Genomic DNA, 18662 nt, shown 5'->3' with positions numbered 1-18662 from the left:
GCTGCGGTGATCACATGTTTTGGTTTACAGCACATCTACACAGTCCTTATCACCAGAGGCTCGCTTGACTTTGTCGTCGATGACCTCTACACGTATGGCTCCTCTTTTTCATCCTGAGATATTTTTTGTTCTTTTTTATTTTTTCTTTGTGCGTCCGTCCCATGTAACATCATCAACACCCCCATACGCTCACTGTGAATTATGCAGAGGATGGTCTGCTGTGTTCTCACATGAGCTCCTCCGGACTTTCTGAGGAAGGTCCTGGCGCTCTCACTTGTGAGATTTGTGTTCACACATACAGCCCCTCCATAGCATGTCTGCTGGTTCTCAGGATGTCAGTGCATGTCTGAAAGCAGCTCAGGAGAAACCCCTGACTGGTCTCCAAACTACATTTATTCACGTAAACGCATGCAAGAGGAGGTGAAACGCTTCGGTGGACATCACAGTTCGAGCAACATTTTTCTGTCAGAACCTGTCCGAGTCCGACAGACAGCTAACTGCATTCTGTTTATCCCGTCCCTTAGCCGACCTGATATAAAGCAGCACTGAATGTGTTACTCTGTCCCTCACACACATGGTTATCGCTTAATTTACCCGATTACAAATGTAGGGGCACCACACCACTACATGTACCTTCACCACCTCCTCCCTGTCCTGCGCTCTGATAGGTTGGAGTTACCTAGAGTTACGCTGACTCAACTAGATTTTCCTGGTTGACGGTAAACAATTGGCGACTGCCGACCGAGCACCAATTGGGGGCTTTTGTCGGCGACTTGCAAAACTAGTTGCTGACTAGCAAGTCAGACTGAAAATCATGAAGTGTGAACTAGGCTTTAGCCGCTGTAACAGTAAGAGCCACGCTGTAACTAAAATGTTTCCCTGGTTCAGAAATTGAGCCTCAGACCTGTGTAAATTTGCGCTGCAGTCACATGAAGCAGAATACCTTTTTTATTAAAGGTCAGCTTCTCAATTGGTTTTCTCATTCACATAAAGTTGTCTTGTTAGTAAAAACATAATTTACAGCTCTCGCCATTTGCTATTTTTACTGGGTGTTGAAGGGAGTTGGGGAAGTGTGAAAACATAGTACGAGTTCTACAAGAGCCTTGAAAAGAAAAAAAGATCTGTTTTAAACAAGGTTGCTCCTCTCCACTCCCTTTTTAATATATTAAAGACGAACCTCCAGGAAAGTCTTTTTCTACCTACGTCCCTGTACAACTTCAAACATGTGTTGCATAATTCAGGAAGCTCTGATGCTTAGTTTTCAGATACTTTGAAGGACATGTTAATGCCACATTAATGCTTAGAATGGACACAGGGATGATGACACAGGAACATTGGAACTAGGCAGTTTTATCAGCTTGTAAGCGAAAATGTAAATGTCAGGGACCTCTGAAGACAAACAGATTTTTCAATGAGTTTGGATGGAGCCACAGAATCACAAGGGCTCTCAACACAAGCACACATTATTCAAATAGATCTCGGTTCGAACGCGATGATGACAAACTGATCACCCTTCATCTGCAGCTTTCTGTTTGTCACAGTGTCTGTTTGCCAGGACCGTGCGACGTGAGAAAGCATGTTATTGACATGGCAACACGCTAAAGGCGACATGTATCTTTTACACGTTTACGTTTTTTTTTTTCGATGCACACCGACTCACTGTGGGGGCTGGACTGGAGTCAGCCTCACTTTGTAAACCCGCCAACGTTCCAGACCACTGGAATCAGGAGTGGGGTGATCAGAGCTGCAGTGGCCACCACATGTTTCTGTGATGCTCTAATGATGCTGATCTGAGGGAGAAGTGTTACAAGCAGAGGCACACAGATAAAAGAGAATTTCTTTTTGATGAGAGCAAATTAGAGAAAGCAGAGGAGAAAGCCACAGAGGAGGAGGAGGATGTGAGAGTCACGATTTTATGCAAACAGGTCCTACATGTCTCACACACTTGTTCTACGGTGTGGCCCCCTTGTTTCCTTTAATTCTAACCTTGTCTCTGTTGTGTTCTCTCTCTGCTCCGACCGGATGTCTGTGTCACCCTACGCCTCGGCCTGTAGAATATACTGTAAGTATCCTCTACATGTACACTATTTCACTGTTGTGCATTTGTGCTTCTTTGAAAATTAATTTTGAGTTAGCTCTCTGTGGGATTGTCACTACGAGCGAACCCTTTCACATTACATATAGGCATTGCAAATATAACTCTAAAGGACCTCAGAAGTCATTCCTCTAAATGTCCCTGATTTTTTTTTCATCAAGATTCATGAATTATTCTGTGGGAAATGTCAAAAAACAATTACAAAAAAAACTCCAGGGTTCACCACCTGATCAGGATCAGCACCACAATCTAAACATTTCTTCCTCAAACTATACAATACTTTTAACAGAGTTTTGTTGAAATCTGATCTGTAGTTTTTGTGTAATCTTGCTTTTTGTGTAATACACCAACCAACAGACAGGGGTAAAAACATGATCTCCTTGGTGGAGTTACAATAACTGTAATAATAATAATGATAATAAATTTATCTTGATACATTAATGATAGTGTTACATTTTTATTATTCACTGACTCCATTGAGAAGCTATAAGTTCTGTTTACAAAAGTGACTTTATGCAGTGTGCCGCTGTTTGTCTCCTTGAAGTGTAGCTGCAGGATTCCATGTCGGTAATGATCAATATAACTCTGTCTAGTCCTTAAACACACACACACACACACACACACACACACACACACACACACACACACACACACACTGGTGGGTGTTGTCTTTGCTAATGAGCAGAACTGCCTTCGTGAGATGAGATTAACCCCAGCAAACACATGAAGCTTTAGCAGAACTAGCGGACACATTTTTTAAGACAAGGCTTAGCTGTAGGGCTTCTGTTGAGCAGAGTGAGAAATGTCAGTGACGTGAGTCATGCCGCTTTAGGGTGAGGGGATAAGTGGTGAACGAGGACAATGTTGTGAAAAGAGAAGAATGCTTAATATTGTCCCTGTTTATGTGTGACTCATGTCAAGAATAGTTGTTTTCAGCCAGTGTCGGCATTTGTCACTGTTTGACAAAGAGATAGAAATTGAAATACTGTCACAGCATGGTCGCTTTAAATACTTTGTTTCCTCATCTTTTATCCACAGTGCTCATTCCTGCCGAAGTTCTCCATCCACATAGAGACAAAATATGAAGATAATAAAGGATGCAACGACAATGTGAGTACACTGTGTGTGTGTGTGTGTGTGTGTGTGTGTGTGTGTGTGTGTGTGTGTGTGTGTGTGTGTGTGTGTGTGTGTGTGTGTGTGTGTGTGTGTGTGTGTGTGTGTGTGTGTGTCAGAGAGAGATAAAACTCAGGAGCCCTTCCCTAATACGCCCACTGATTTCCTGTCCACACATTCACATCTTTTTCTCCATTCCTTCTGTTCCCTTCCTTCCGTTCGTCATTCCGTTCTTCCTTCCCCTTTGAATCTTTTCTTTCTTTTTAAAAACATTTTTTTTAAAGTATTTTTGGGGCTTTTTATCATTTTATTTGGAGAGGACAGAGAGCAAGCTGTGAAGGGGGGCAGCGGGGGAAGACATCCAGCACAGGGCCTCGGGTCGGAATCAAACCTGGGCCGCTACGGGTGAGGCCTAGCCTCGGTGGGGCGGTAGCTCTACCAGGTGACCTATATGCTGCCCCATCTTTTCTTTCTTTAATGCTCACACAGTGACAAAACACCCTGAGCGGTACAGATGTATCTCTGCTAATATCCACAGCCTCCTTAAACTGTCAACTGTCAGCGAAACGCAAACAAATGCATACAAACACGCGCTTATGCGACACAAATGCGTCATCTTTCAGTTTTCATCTCTGAAGCGTGGTCACTGGAGGAGATTTCTGCTCTGGAAATTTAATAACAACGTCTCTGATCTGTCGCCTCGTCTTGTCAAACCAAAGAAGCATCAGTCTGAAACGTCACAACACGTTTAATGCACACTGACAGTCTGTCCATTTCTGTCTCCCTCGGCACTAAATGGGTCAATGTAAACTTCTCTGACATCAACGAGACACCAGAGCCGACCACAGCCTCCAATATACAACTGCTAACTTCCTGACAATCGGAAGCAAAATATGATTAAAATAATAATAAGATCGTGATCACCCCCGCTCTGTATTTCATGCAATTTGGCTGCTGCACACCACTCTGCCATATTTCTTCATCATCAGCCTTTTCATTTGATCTGCGCAATCTGGAGAGGGGAGTAAACTACAGAGAGAAAAACAGCAAGTATGGAGCCACTGCCCAAACGGAGCTCGCTGTCCAACAAGTGGAGCACTTTTTGGCAGACTCTCAAGGATCATGTGTAGCTGGCATTGAGATCAGCATTGCGCTGATCGTGGACTATGGCTACAACAAGACTGCTTGTTATACAATACTCATTGACACACTTCTCCATTATGTTACTTGAAACTGTTTCTTTTTTAAATACTTTTATTTTGTTGATGCGGTCAGTTACACGCGGCATCTATTGCACGTTTGTCCGTCCTGGGAGAGAGGGATCCCTCACATGTGGCGCTCTCTGAGGTTTCTACATTTGATTTGGTAGTTTTTCCTCACTCTTGTTGAGAAACAGAGGATGTCGCACTTTGTTAAGCCCTATAAGACAAATTGTAATATGCGAATAAGGGCTATACAATTAAAATCTGATTGATTGATATGTCGGGATTGCAAGTGAGGGTCTGAGTTGCCAAATGTGCCTGGAGGACGTTGCAGAGGGCTTGTTTCCCATCATATGTCTGCTATGTGACATGTTGTGCTTTCAATTGGCCTGTTTTGCTTTATATATATGTAATTCTGTACAAGAAGGAGAGGGGGCGGGCAGCAGTGCTCCGTTAAATTAAGAGATATGTGTGGGAGTCAGTTAACTAGTCACAGCCTGACTGATTCACTGACTGGAACAACGAGCTAATAACATGTATATGCCTATGTATTTGTACATTTCTTCTCCTAGGGAACAAGAAACTGTAGTGCAGAAACAGCAAAGATGTGTTATGTCATGACAGTAATGTGCATTTGCGCTGCCAAAAAAATCACACTTGCACCAGTGAATTGCTCAGAAACACACACACACACACCAGTGTATACTCACTCATACACACATATTAAGCTTTAACGTGTCCTGAGGCATATGTTGCTCTACTGATCTCCGAGGATGTGTGAGCTACGAAGGCAGGATGAGGAGCATCTATTTACCTCTTTTCCTTTTGTCTTATTCTCTACTCTTTCACACCATTTATTATTTTCCTTTATATTCTGGTTAACTTGGCATAACCCTAGCCCCCAAAACAACTGTCACGTTGCCGTTCGAGTGCACCCTCCGGTCTGACCACCTGTGGAATTGACGTGTTTTCTTTTCTTCTCTTTTTTTAATCACATCTATTTTCCACTCTGTCACTCTGCCAGCCACTGTTAACATCATTAGGAAGCCTATAAATATCATTGGAAAAATCATTAAAGAATGTTTCCTGAGCTCTGACGCACGCAAAATAGCTTTGCACCTTTTATTTCCTCCTATTTCAATTTTGACTGTTATTAATGAAACAGACCAATAATCCTTCTAATGAATTTTTGCTCTCATCTAATTTTAAAAAGTGATGCAGACATCTCTTGTCCTCCTCCTCTCTGCATGCATTTCCATGTCTCCCTCCTTTTCTCCAACCCCCATCTCTTTTTCCTTGTTTTGCTCATCCATTTCTCCTCTCATCCATCTCTGCCTCTCTCCATCCCAGTCCCCGTCTCCTGTCGCTCGGCTGCTCTCATGCACGCTGACATATCGCCCTGTTTGTGCCAGCAGTGTTCATCCACAAAGACAGAATGTACTTACTGAGGGAAAGGAAAAGAAAAAAAAATGTGTTTATCTGCAAAGAGGGAAAGTTCACGTGCAGTTGAGTGGCAGAGCTCTAAAAATGATGGGAAGTCACATAATGGTAATGCGATAAATGATAAAAATGGAGGCTGCGTTCTAGTCAGGATGTTTATGTGAAATACTCGCAGAGAATAGAATGACACCCTGTAGAGTCACATAATTACTTCAACTACTCTCAATCAGCTGTCAGCTGCTGGAGACCGGCTCCTGCCTGCTGGGGAATTCGAATTTTGAGAAGCAAGAAAGAAAAAGTGGTCTTTCCAATGACGGCTGAACCCTTCAAATTAAAGCCAGGGTTGGTAATCCTGGAAAAGCTAGAAAGAGCAGCCTACAACAGATACATCCCACCTCCTCCTATTGGCTCTCTCGTCAAAGCTACGCCCACATAAATGTGCACTGACTGACAGCTGTGACCCACTCGCTAACTTCTGGCTAACTTCAGCAGTGTCTGTCTCTCCGGCTTGTGAAGACTCTGGTCACGTGCAGGAGGAGAACGGGCGGGGTGCGTGCATTCACAATGAGATGTTGGGTCGTGTTTATTACAGACCTGCGAGGGCCACAGATGACTTTATTTATTGATGATGATTTGGACCTGAAGAGGATTTCACCAAAGAGACAAATAGGAGAGAAAAAGTGTCAATAGAAAAGCCTTCCCCTCTCTCACGCATTATTAATAAGATTAAATAGATAAAACTAGAACAGTCCCCTTTAATTCAATAAAGCAGCACTTTATTACACACACTCATAGATCTTTTGGGGGGATCAATGAATTATTCCCTGGGAAAATGTGGAAAGAAAATCTGGATCAGGATTACACCTAATACAGATCCAATTATTTTGTGCCCCAAAATTTCATAGGTTCTCCCGGACTCATACTACATCCTTCCACCAAGTTCCATGTAAATATTTGTAGTAATTTTTTGTGTAATCTAGTTTAGAACCAATCAACAAACAAATGGACGAGGTGAAAACATAACCTCCTCTGCCGAGGACAACATTAAGTCCTTAATATGTTAGAATAAAATGTAAAAAAAACCACCTTGCTTAACAAGCTTTTTTTCCCACTTAGATCTCGGACTGTTGTGTATTTGTATCTGTTCAGATTTTTTTTTTATCACCACGTTTAATCTTCCAGTAACATGCCATTAGTTAAATTGAAAATAAATCTTTTAAATGAAGCACATGGCTTCTAACCTTCCACATCACATCAATTTCCCCTTCATCGATATGGCAGCTACTGTAGTGGGCCACTCTGGAGAGATAGGGTGTGTGTATGTGTGTGTGTGTACGTTCTTATAAATAGATTTCATACTATGAATGGATTAATTAATAGATGCAATAGCATATAAGTATATACACTCATACTGGATTTATTGCAGTCGAAGCTTTTACACTACTGTATATCATTTGGCACGGTAACCAACTGAAGACATGGGCATATAGCGCCTCCTAATGTTAGTGTAAATAATTACAGTATGTGTTTTCATAGCTGATGATGAGGATGGACTCTTAGTAACAATCACTATTAGTCACTAATAGTAACTTAAAGTACGTTTTCTCACTACATCTGATGATGTATCCCTGAAAGTGTGTTTCATGTGAGCGCTGGCAAACCGACTCTCTGTTTGGCCTTTAGATCTTCGACACCGAGCTGAAGGAGCAGGAGAGGGAGGTGTGCTCCGTCGACATCGCCTACGATGAGATCCCTGAGCGCTACTATAAAGACTCTGAGGTGTGTGTGTGTGTGTGTGTGTGTGTGTGTGTGTGTGTGTGTGTGTGTGTGTGTGTGTGTGTGTGTGTGTGTGTGTGTGTGTGTGTGTGTGTGTGTGTGTGTGTGTGTGTGTGTGTGCGTGTGTGTGCGTGCAAAGATGCTTGGTTATCTGTAGGGAGCTAACACCAGCAGAGAGGTGTCAGTAACAGGATTGTTGAATCTGTGAATGCAGTCCTGACACGATGTGATTGAAGAAACGGAATGATGTCCCTTCCTGTAATGTCATGGTCTTTCACATTTCTGTCTGTGTTATCCAGTGATGAAGTTCCTCTGTCTTTATTTATTTATTGTATTGCTATATTTCATGTATTGAGAGACAGAGACCATGTACACAGATATTTTCTGTAAACTGCTCAGATTAAACATAGGTCGAATATCCATTCTCTGACATAAAACCAATATGATATAATAATGATATATGACCAAATGATGAGAACATTATCATTGTTTATTTATCAACTGAAGTGAAAAAGAGAGTAAATGACACACTAGAAACAATTGAAAACTGAAATTTACAGACACGTAGTGCAAAGGTCCCTTGCTCTATTTGTTACCGTACAGTAACTGAATAAAGATCACCAGAAAAATGAATGCAATATTAAAGCAAAGGAAAAGAAAATTCCAGTCCACTCGGAGAGTTAAAAGGTTCTTCCTCAGCCCATATCCCCCCCCCTTCTACCAAGTTTCAATAAAATCGTTTGAATAATATTGCGTAATCCTGTGAACAGACGGAACAGCAGCGAAAGCATAACCTCCCTGGCGGAGGTAATAATAGTGCACTTGTATTATTGCTGTTGAAGCCCAATCACTTGCTCTTATACAAACTTCAGGGGTCTTGAAAACCTCAGTGTTGCAGCTGCGCTCGCTTAATATGCCTCTCCCATCTCATCCAGCGTTCATCTGCAGTCTGAAAGCCTTTTCATACCTAAGAGTCTGTGAAGTGAGGGAGCTGGTAATTGTCTTCATAGCTGTTTGATAACAGATTGCCTCGGCTCTAATGAGCTTGGATAGAGACTCTCCGAGGACCAGAGGGGTAAATGCGAATGGTATTTAATAGTGGCGTTCAGTCATGCACCTAATTTTAGACAGTCCCTTAAGTCTGTCTCCACTGGGGTGTAGAAACATTGATGCCTGAAGGTTTGGGTTAATTATGGTAATATTAAATGTGTGTGTGTGCTTTCATGCTCCCGTGTTGCAGGACTTGCGATATTTCAAGTCGGAGAAGACGTCGCGGGGGATGCTGCAGGAGGGCTGGAGGGACACCCAGGATCCCATCATGTGCTCGTACAAACTGGTCACTGTCAAGTTTGAGGTCTGGGGTCTGCAGACACGAGTGGAGCAGTTCGTGCACAAGGTGAGAGAAACGCTGCATCGCTTTTTTTAGTCATATCTGAATTTTCCTTAAAATGACATTATATCCTTTATCCTGCTTTGCATGGCTGAGTTAATTTCTTTTGAGTTTACACATGATAACAGTGGGCAGCGTGGTGGTGCGGTGGTTAGCACTGACACCTTTCTGTGTGGAGTTTGCATGTTCTGCCCGTGTTTCTGTGGGTTTCTCTTTGTACTACTGCTTCCGACCACATGCCAAAGACATGCTGGTTGGAGTTAGGGTAATGGGAAACTCTAATTTGACCGAAGGTGTGAGTGTGAATGTTCTTTGTCCCTGTATGTTGGTCCTGCGATACACTGCCGACCTGTCCAGGGTTTAGCCCGCCTCTCGCCCTATCAGCTGGGATTGGCTCCAGCTCCCCCTGCGCCCCAGGATAAATCAAAGACGATGGATGGATGACATGACAACAGTCAAAAACAAGAAGCATAGAAGAGGACACATGAGTAACTGTTCATCTTTGTGTTACAGGTGGTTCGTGATGTGCTGCTGCTGGGACACAGACAGGCGTTTGCCTGGGTGGATGAGTGGATTGGTAAGACTGTCTAAACAGTAACTCACAGCTAATGGCCGATTTTAATCTTTCAGTTCAGTCAAGTTAAGTTAAACACTTGTTTAAATGTATTATTATTATTATTATTATTGGGAATTATTTCTTACATAAATGTTCACATACATCGATCATAAAACTGTACTTTATAACCCGTCTGCTACTGTTATATTACTGTAACTGTTTAATATTTAAATAGCTACGTAGCTTCACTGATTATTTAAATTGCTGTCGTGTGATTACTGTTTATTTACCAATCAGTGTGCAACTGTGCATGCAAAATCACTCCACCTGCATCTAAGTCCTGCAGCATGGATCCTGCTCTTGGTGTCGGCACTAACCAACTAACAACTAACCAACACTCTGTTCTAGTTTCCAGGCATGGCCAGTGTTTGTTTCAAATGTAACCTGCACGATACGAACAACTCTTACACCGTAACCTTTCATGTTTCATGATAGAGAAATTCATACATATCATTTAAATGTAGACACAGGGCTGATATTCATGTTGTTTTTGCACTATTTATCATATTCAATCATATTGAAGTTAAATACAATAGCAAAAAAACATGTGTGAATCAGACCTGTGTGTATGGTCCAAACCTCGCCAGCCAATTACATAAATAATTGGAAATGTACATCTGCAAAGAATATTAAAACATGAGAGCCTCTGTGTGTGTCTCTGAGAGGCTGTGTGCACAAAAGGCAGCTTTGTTTGCATCCACAAGTGGCTGCAACACATTTACTCACTATGCGCTGTCGAGTTTTTCCCAATAGCTGTCGGGCTCAACGATAACAAACCAATTATCTTTGTCATGAAACATCTTCCTCTCCTGTCGTCTCTGTAACCACTAACCCTTTTACCACAACACCCTACAACCTGGGTGCTCTTTGTGGCACTTCCTAAATCATCTCACCTGCGACATGATTTATTCTCTGGATTGTGACGAAACCTTGCTCTCTTGCACATCCAATGATCCAACCATCTTCTTCGGGTGATTTTTCTCAAACTCCGACCTCATCCCTCCTTTCCTCCTGCTGTAAATTCTCGGAGTCATGGGAAGCTTAAACCTGGAAAGCTTGAACTTAAGCTCATCCATTAAAAAAAAAAAAAACTCTATATTCACCCACAGAATTCACATTTTGCTGCCTAATCCTCCCTAACCTGTCTCTCAACTGGAGTGCCATTGCAGAGTAGTTACCGACATTTCGAGCCTCGTTCCAACCACTTCCCCCCCCTTCTTCCAGATATGACTTTGGATGACGTGCGGGATTACGAGTGTCAAATGCATGAGAAAACCAACATTAAAGTTTGCCTTGAGCAGCAAGAGCGTTCCACAACAAACCCATCTTCACTGGATGACATACAGATCCATGACAAAGCAAGTGTATGTGTCTTTTTCATTGTTTCCTTACGCCATTGTCCCTCCTCTGTCTCATATTTGACTTGAGAGGATCTGAAAGAGTAACTTTGTCATGAAGATAACACAATGAAACATGACAAACAATAATACGTGTTCTCGGTTTTTGAATCTGTTTGATGCACTGACCATAATATGGGTCTTTCTGCGTATGCCTGTGACTGTAATAACGACAGACAGAAATCTTCAGTTCCAGCCTTTTTTTCTCTTTATTTGTCAAAGCCACTTTTCTTGATTCCCGCTCTCACTGTTTTAATCGATCTCTTTCCGATCCAGACATGACGATGGATGAGGTGAGAGAGTTTGAGCGCGCCATCCAGGAGGCCACCAATCAGAAGATCGGAATGTTTCCCCCGTCCATCTCAATCAGCGAGACATCCCTGTCCTCCTGCGCCCTCAACGGCCCTGCCAGCGCCCCCACCACACCCATGTGCACTGATGCGCCCGAGTCCCTCTCCGTCTCCAGGGACCGGCCGCGCAAAAAGTCTGCTCCGGAAACCCTGACCCTTCCAGACCCTGTCCCGAGTGACGTCCCTCAGGAATCTACTTTGAGCCCAGTACCCATTTCAAACCACCTCGAGTCCTCCACACCGCCCACCTCCAACTCCGATCTTGCGGAGATGGACAAATAGTCGAGGGAACTTGGGATGTCATACCCCTTGATTAACTAATTCCTAAAACCCCATTGTCTTAGTAGCCCAATGAAAATAGCCTAAACTCCAAACCCCAGTGCCCAGACATTCAAGTTTGCTAACCATATCCAACAAATTTCCATTACCCTGGACGTGCAGCAATCGCTCTAGAAGTCTTCATCAGTATCACTGACACCATCCAGGCAGCTGTAGGCTCAGCCTGACGTGGCTGACTTGCTCTTGCTCTGAGTCGAGTCCGCTACACGTCTCAGCTATTACAACAACCGCCGGTGATGTCGAATCAAAACAGAGAGCATCCATAATTGCTTCGGTTGAGCAGCAGGTCCTTATGTTATATGAATAAATTATTCTCATTGTTTCCTCAGTTATGTTTTCTTCAATCAGACGAGCTGATTGCTTTCAAGCTATTGAACTATCAAGTAGTTGCCTTAGCACCACAGAGCCAGGGGTGTTTATGAGTTTTGACATAATGTGCAAATGAATGACAAATATTAGCGAGTTAGGAATAAAATCAATGACACAACGTGGAGTAGCACAGTAGACCTAATATGTTAGACTAACACACACAGAGAACGAAAGCCAAGTGCCCTCATGAAACTACCACATGGAAGCTGTGTCCCGAGCGTGGATCAGATTTCATCCTTTCCCATCTCAGACTCCAAATATACGACAGATGCAAGATCCGTACAATCATAGAGTTTACGCCTCAGGTCTCCCTGACTCTACCTGACTCGCACTCCAAAGGCAGGGATATTACTGAACCTCTCTCTCCCTGCTTATTGCCAAACAGCCACATGTTATACCTCCACAGATCTTACATTAAAACAACTATTGTATGTACTATACCCGCCTACTTAACCCTTAGATTGTTTACACATCAGAAACCTCGGAGCATTCGCGTATTACAACTTTTTAGGTCAAGCTGTTGTTACATATGCACTCGTGGTTTTAGCATGACACTTAAATCGAGTTAGTTCAAGTTTATTACTGCATATATCTTACTCAAGTTGACTGAGAGGTCAGTATATATATATATATATATATATATAAAAAAACGTACAAGTCAAATGTTGCCTGATATTAATGCTGGAAATCTCATGTGACATAAATGTGATCCACTTTTATCAAATCAGAAAATTACTTTAATGTCACATGTAGGAACAAGGCCATCTTGAGGAGTGTTTTCAAAGCAGTGACCGATCTTTGTGCACGGTGGAGGTAATGGGAACCCGAAGGTTGATTTGAGAAAAGGGGCACGTGCATCAAGCTGACTTGAGTATGTGCTTTAGCTGCATAGCATTAGCAGGAGTGCTGATACTTTTGCCGGGCCATCGCTGGCTGTGGCCGTAAAATGCGATTTTAAGAACGGGAACGTCATTTGCAGTGCCCTATTGTTTGGGCTGGGCAGTAAAGGAGAAACACGTACAGGGAAACAACAGGAAAGTCTTTCTTTGATGGAAAAAAACTCTTTCCATTCAACGATACAATTCCACGAAAGGCTTTTTATATGCTGCATGGAATGATCACAACATATATACATATAGAGTCAAGTATATGTGTGTATATACTGTAAATGGCTGGATTGGTACAGTACATTTGTCAATGCAACAGTATGAAAAAAGTGAATGCTAACTTTGGAAGCTCTGTACTAATTTTTGTATCATAGAAAAAAGCAGGTTTTGAGTGAAAAGTAAGCATGTCCAGAGAATAGTCTGCAGGCCTATACAAACTCCTTCAACTTAGTGCCTCTGCATGCAACAGTTTTATCGTCACCTCCATACTTGCAAACCAAAATCTCTTCTATATTTCATCTCTGGAGAAAACTTAAATTTTGTTGCATTTCTTTGCCTGTTTTCTATCTCAAAATTAACCTTGAATAAAAATAGGCTCCAGCCGCGCACACACACACACACACACACACACACACACACACACACTGAACTACAACACGATCAGATCAAATCATATCAAAACATCATCAGACTTTATTGTAACAGGGCTAACTTGATGTTACTTTTTGGTTTTGGGGAAACAAGTCAAACTATGTTCCCTGTTCATGCCCATTCCTTCTAACTTACACTAATTTTGCACTTTCCAGTCTTTGACACCTTATTAGACGAAGAAGGAACGTGTTGCATTACAGTCTTGTTGGGTTTGTCGGACCAAAGTCCTATAATACAGCCTAAAGTAACTTCGAAGTGAGCAGGTGAGAGAGAGTGGCCTCAGTGGTCTTGCCATAAAGATGTTGTTAATATTGTGTACAGTTTCTCACTCGCTTTTGTTAAAAAGAAGAATTCAATATAACAAACTGTAGCTATTTATCTGTAGCTGTAGCTTTTGTCTTTGCCTTTTGAGCATACAAATGTTATTGTACACCAGTCAATGGCCCGTCTGTATTGGTCTATAACGTATAGATCATACACACTGATGACTCAGTCTCTCTCCTGTCAGGAACACAGAGATCCAGGGATATGTGTGATCTCCCACGGGCTATTCAAGATAATGCAAGATATCCAATCGTGTAACATTAAGCTCTGCTCTGTTTAAAAGAGTAACATAGTAGGTATTGTAAATACAGCTGTCAATGACTTACGGAGTCGGTTTCTTACATTTAGTCTGTTGCATCGCTGATGATGTGAGATGAATGATAGAGGATATTATTTAGCGCGACATGAGTTAAAGCTTTGTTTTATCTAGGATTGATGTGTCTGTATCTATGAAGTCAGTGTCCTTATCGAGGATAAGTTGACTCTCCTCCACCGAGTATCAAGGCTCCTCATTGTAGTGGCGTACTTTTGGCTCCGGTTGCTTTTCGGTGCCCCCTGCTGGGCAAAATTATTTGTACAAGTTGTAAAACCAATCGAAGCTTTTCTTTTTTCTTTAGTGGGGTGGCAGCTTTGATGTTTACTTGCCATATTGATTAAGAGGTGACTGGCTGTTTTCTTTTTGTTTGTAGTAAACCTGCTGTACTTTGATTTTGTGGTTGCTGTATTATATGAAGGAAAAATCTTAATTAGTTTATCTTTTCTTTTTTTTTGATAAAAGGACCAAGCTCTTCACTCCTCCTCCCCCTGATGCTGTTTGCATTCGGCCAGGCTGTTGTGCTGTCTTCTGATAACTGGGACCTGTCTCACCATCCAGGGTCACTGAGCTAGCTGGAGAACCGACACGGTTTTAGATCATCCAGCTTGCTTCATTAATCCTGTTTTGTGAAACAGCCTCCAGAAGTGCCATATTTGATCGGCTGCTGGAAGTCCCTCTCAGTTCTTCCTCTTCTACTATTATTGTATTTGGTATATTTTTACTGCCCTTTGAGGTTCATGCTTTGTTGTAATTATCGTTTAACTTTTTTTCTGAAATAGACAAATAAACTTTACTAGCTATTGCAACAGTGTGGTTTTTTCCTTGTTGATCTTCTCACCACATGTTTCATATAATCTCATGTGCACGTTTTATTTATGAAAACTGCAGCTGGCAACAGTATCTTGCTAAAGCATGATTGGCCCTGATGAAAACTGATCTTTTCCCCCTTTACCACCAGCTGATGTTGATCTTCTGTCAATGTTGATGGGGGAAAATCCACCAATGATGCATTTGTGGACCATTTTTTCCAGATGTATTTTTTATTATTTCTCTGGATTACCGACTAAATTACCTATAGCATGCTGTTACAGCCAATGGTGATAGAAATATGGAGATATTTACTTATAAACATACTTATAAAAGTCCTCCGTTCCAAATGTTTATGAAAGAACCCTGTGTTTAAAATTCAAAGCAGTCATTTTGTAGCAGATTTAAGCCTCTTGGAGAGATATTATTGGATTTTTAATACTGATGCGTCACTATGGTGGTTGTATTTTAATAATGCAGGCTGCTGGCAATTGTGGAGCTAATTTAAATTACTTTTCACTGTTTGGTTTATTATTGAACAAGACAAATAATTCATACAATACAAACCATATTTCAGAAACTGAGCATACACTTTTCAGCAAAGTAACAAGTTCTTAATCTGACAGATTAATGTAGTGGAGTAAGATGAATATTTTTCTCTCAAATCAAAAAACCCAGATAGAAGATGGACAACATGCTGCTCTATCGCTGCCACAGTGTCTACTAGTGTTAATTATTTCCCTCTCCACCTACATATAGTGCCAAGGTACTTTCTCTGGTGTGTTGTTGAGAGAACTTCTTGTAAACTTGTAAACATCGAGGCAAGTTGAAATAAACACAGCACTCCTGCAACTAGAAGTTAGGAGATGCTCAAGATAATGATTTCATTAAAGAAAATGAAATATGCTATTCGGTAGATGAAATGATTTTATTAAATTCAGATAACAAGTTTCTCTCAAATTACACTCGATCAATGTGTTACAACGCTTCTCACATTTACTCTATAACTTTAACAGCAGCAAAATCACAACACTGATCCAGAGACCTTGTGATAGACTCAAAGGGGGCCCTCCTGTGGATATTGTGTTAACTGCAGCTGTAGTCACAGAGGAGGGCGAGGGGAAGACGTAAATTCCCTCACACGTCCTCAAATTTCATCCTTTGTCCACAACCAACTTGACATGCTTTTTTTCAAACACATTTACCAGAGAAAGCTTCCTCTTACTGTGTTGCAATGGGCCTGTGAAGCAACCAGATCATTAAAAACAGCTGCAGATAGATAATGATTTAAATCAAACTAAATTACATTATTCAGATTCCCGCCGATTAACGTCCCTTTCTCCATTAACCAACATCACGTGGTGATATTGAATTTCAGGTAAGATATTGTACAGCATGAAAAATAATAAAAAGGCAAACATGCACTATAAACACAAGGAAATATAAAAACAGGGTGGAGGGATTATTTTCTGTGCGGAGTAGTGTCAGTGTCTGAAATCTTCCTCAAAAGGCAGCACCCTGCACCAATAAACTCCTCCAGGAGCACAGGGCAGCAGCTACGGTGCAGCAGCAGTGATCCACAGGGGCAAAACAAACAAAACAACCTCTGGCAATAACTTGCTACTTCTCTGAAGCTGAATGTGACTCAAAAGGAACTTTTAACACAGATCTTATCTTGTTGGACTGACTAGTGAACAGTGAGGGGTTTATTCAGTAAATGTGTCACACTGGAACTGTATGAAAATCAGGGTATGATTTTGTAAAGGGAATAGCAGATCCAGGGGGCAGTGGCCCCATCTGATTGGCCCTTGAAGCGCCCCTGTCCTGTGAGCAGTCTTAAAAAACTAGTCACTTACCAACAATAAATATGACAATTTGTTAAGAATGTTGATTTTTAAAGCACACAACACATGTGGCTTTGCACAAAGCTATAGAGCAAACAGTAAAATAGGTCTGACTTAAATGGGCACCTTACTGAATCAGGGATTGTGCCTGGATCTTTTTAGCCCCTGATTTAGAAAAGTCTTAGATTAGTGCAAAATACATTGGTCATGTGGCTTCTTCAGCCGTGTTAAGAGAAAAGAACATTCTGAAAACAGACAATATAAACAGACATAAATGCACAATTTGGAAAAAAACTTGATCTTTTATTACTTTGGACAGAATTCAATGCAACTCAGTACAATTATTGTAATAATATGACTGTATACAATGACAAATTCTTGATATTCATTACATTTTTTATGCAACTACAAAAGTGAGTCATGTGTTTTGCTTCCCCAGGCTCTTAAACGGTTCATTTAAAAAAATGTGAAGTGTTAGCTAAGTACCCGATTAAAGAATAGTCGTCATTGTTTTGTGGGTTCCTTCACACGTACAACAGAGAACACGTGGGGTTGTTGATTTTTAAAAAGGGAACAGTTCAATCTGGAGAGAGTTTTGCGTGTACTCTTCAGTTTATACACCACCTCACACGGCAGACTCTTGAGGTCAGATCTCCTCTCCATCTTTGCCACTTTGAAGACCTCATAGGGAGGAATGAGCGCTTCTCTCTCTGCCTCTCCGAGCTTCGAGTACAGCGAGATGTCCGCTCCGGAGCACGTCACAATCTCAAAGCACGACTTGTCGCCGAACCTTTCAGAGCTGGGGTACCATCCCATTGAGCTGGAGGTAAAAGAGCCAAAGCGAATCAGCTTGTTGAGGACGTCCTGACTGAAGTAGCTGTCGACTCTCCTGTACCCAGTCAGACATCTTTCCGCTTCAGGTTTACGAGCGCTGAGCGTCTGAAGGGCGTCGGTCAGGAAAAAGTGAAGTGCGTGATACTTGAACGTGGTCATGTACACAGATCTATTAGTTCGAACTGCATCGTTGAACTCGAGATATACGCTGGGCTTGTCGAGGCTGTAAACATAGAGAGCCATGATCTGTTCTCTGCCCAGGCCCGTGGACGGCCTCTTTCCCTTACGCTTCCATTGTTTGTTGTAATATTTCTCTGCCACACCCCAGGCCAGCATGAAATCTTTGTCTTTGTTTTTCTCATTTGCCAGGTACTGCTTCTGCACTCTGGTCTCCATCTTGTCTCTGCAACCTGCGTACATGTCGTCAACAGCGTTCGGAGCCAGATCCAATGCAGGTTGTCCTTTTAATCCCAATTCTGCAGAGTTCTGCAACAACACATAATGAGGGTCAGGACGCAGCGATCACACTAAAGCAAGGAACCTAACAATATATACACTACCTTTGCAAAAGCTATAGAGATTCCATAGGTCGTCAGCAATGCAGCCCAAACTCCCATCATGGTCATTTATTTTCCTCCAGCAAAGAAAGCTACACATACAAAATACCTCTTTTTTTGTTGTTGTGATATCGGAACAGGGTCAAAAGCAAATATTTCACAGGCTTGTTTGGAGTAAACACTAAGAATATCAAGGAGAGAAATAAAGACTTCTGCTCACAGGTCACGACTCACATGCTGTAGTGACACTTCACAGACTAAAGGGAGCACAGGCTTCTCTCTCACCTGCGGCAGGTTATTCCAATCAGGGTGAAACACATTCAAACACTCCCCCTCCGTTGCCATGGAAAATAAA

The 18662-nt window shown here is 41.9% G+C and overlaps 2 protein-coding genes across 5 annotated transcripts in view; one reads left to right on the top strand and one right to left on the bottom strand.

The window, feature by feature from the left end:
* LOC118120542 (cytoplasmic phosphatidylinositol transfer protein 1) overlaps positions 1 to 15071 on the top strand; it is a 74164-nt gene extending 59093 nt beyond the window's left edge. Inside the window, exons 4-10 of one of the 2 annotated variants that reach the window (XM_035175616.2) lie at positions 2055 to 2062; positions 3134 to 3205; positions 7534 to 7629; positions 8867 to 9022; positions 9530 to 9593; positions 10857 to 10996; positions 11306 to 11449. In XM_035175616.2, the coding sequence (XP_035031507.1) occupies positions 2055 to 2062; positions 3134 to 3205; positions 7534 to 7629; positions 8867 to 9022; positions 9530 to 9593; positions 10857 to 10996; positions 11306 to 11311 (542 nt within the window). In that variant the 3' untranslated portion in view covers positions 11312 to 11449. Of the gene's footprint in view, positions 1 to 2054; positions 2063 to 3133; positions 3206 to 7533; positions 7630 to 8866; positions 9023 to 9529; positions 9594 to 10856; positions 10997 to 11305 lie in introns of both variants that reach the window. The other variant, XM_035175606.2, reaches the window with a different exon arrangement.
* A 1674-nt stretch (positions 15072 to 16745) lies between these two features.
* Positions 16746 to 18639, bottom strand: LOC118114850 (ecto-ADP-ribosyltransferase 5). Of its 3 annotated transcripts, none has more exons than XM_035165579.2 (3): positions 18593 to 18639; positions 18311 to 18399; positions 16746 to 18236 (listed from the first exon to the last, which is right to left on the bottom strand). In XM_035165579.2, exons 2-3 carry the CDS (start codon positions 18374 to 18376, stop codon positions 17421 to 17423), a joined length of 882 nt encoding a protein of 293 aa, XP_035021470.2. In that variant the 5' UTR covers positions 18377 to 18399; positions 18593 to 18639; the 3' UTR covers positions 16746 to 17420. The 3 variants fall into 3 exon arrangements, with proteins under 3 accessions (XP_035021470.2, XP_035021461.2, XP_047197797.1); XM_035165570.2 differs by having other exon boundaries at positions 18542 to 18633; XM_047341841.1 differs by lacking the exon at positions 18311 to 18399 and having other exon boundaries at positions 18593 to 18627.
* Between the last annotated feature and the right edge of the window lie 23 nt (positions 18640 to 18662).

Source organism: Hippoglossus stenolepis, chromosome 2 (assembly GCF_022539355.2).
Source record: "Hippoglossus stenolepis isolate QCI-W04-F060 chromosome 2, HSTE1.2, whole genome shotgun sequence".
In the NCBI taxonomy this organism is placed as follows: Eukaryota; Metazoa; Chordata; class Actinopteri; order Pleuronectiformes; family Pleuronectidae; genus Hippoglossus; species Hippoglossus stenolepis.
This window is presented reverse-complemented; position numbering and strand designations above follow the sequence as displayed.

Bases quoted from the DNA above. Each gene is read 5' to 3' on its own strand.
- LOC118114850 (XM_035165579.2), bottom strand. From the start codon at position 18,376: ATGACCATGATGGGAGTTTGGGCTGCATTGCTGACGACCTATGGAATC. The intron at 18,237-18,310 runs GTAGTGTATATA...GTGTTGTTGCAG, and splicing joins TCTCTATAGCTTTTGCAAAG to AACTCTGCAGAATTGGGATT.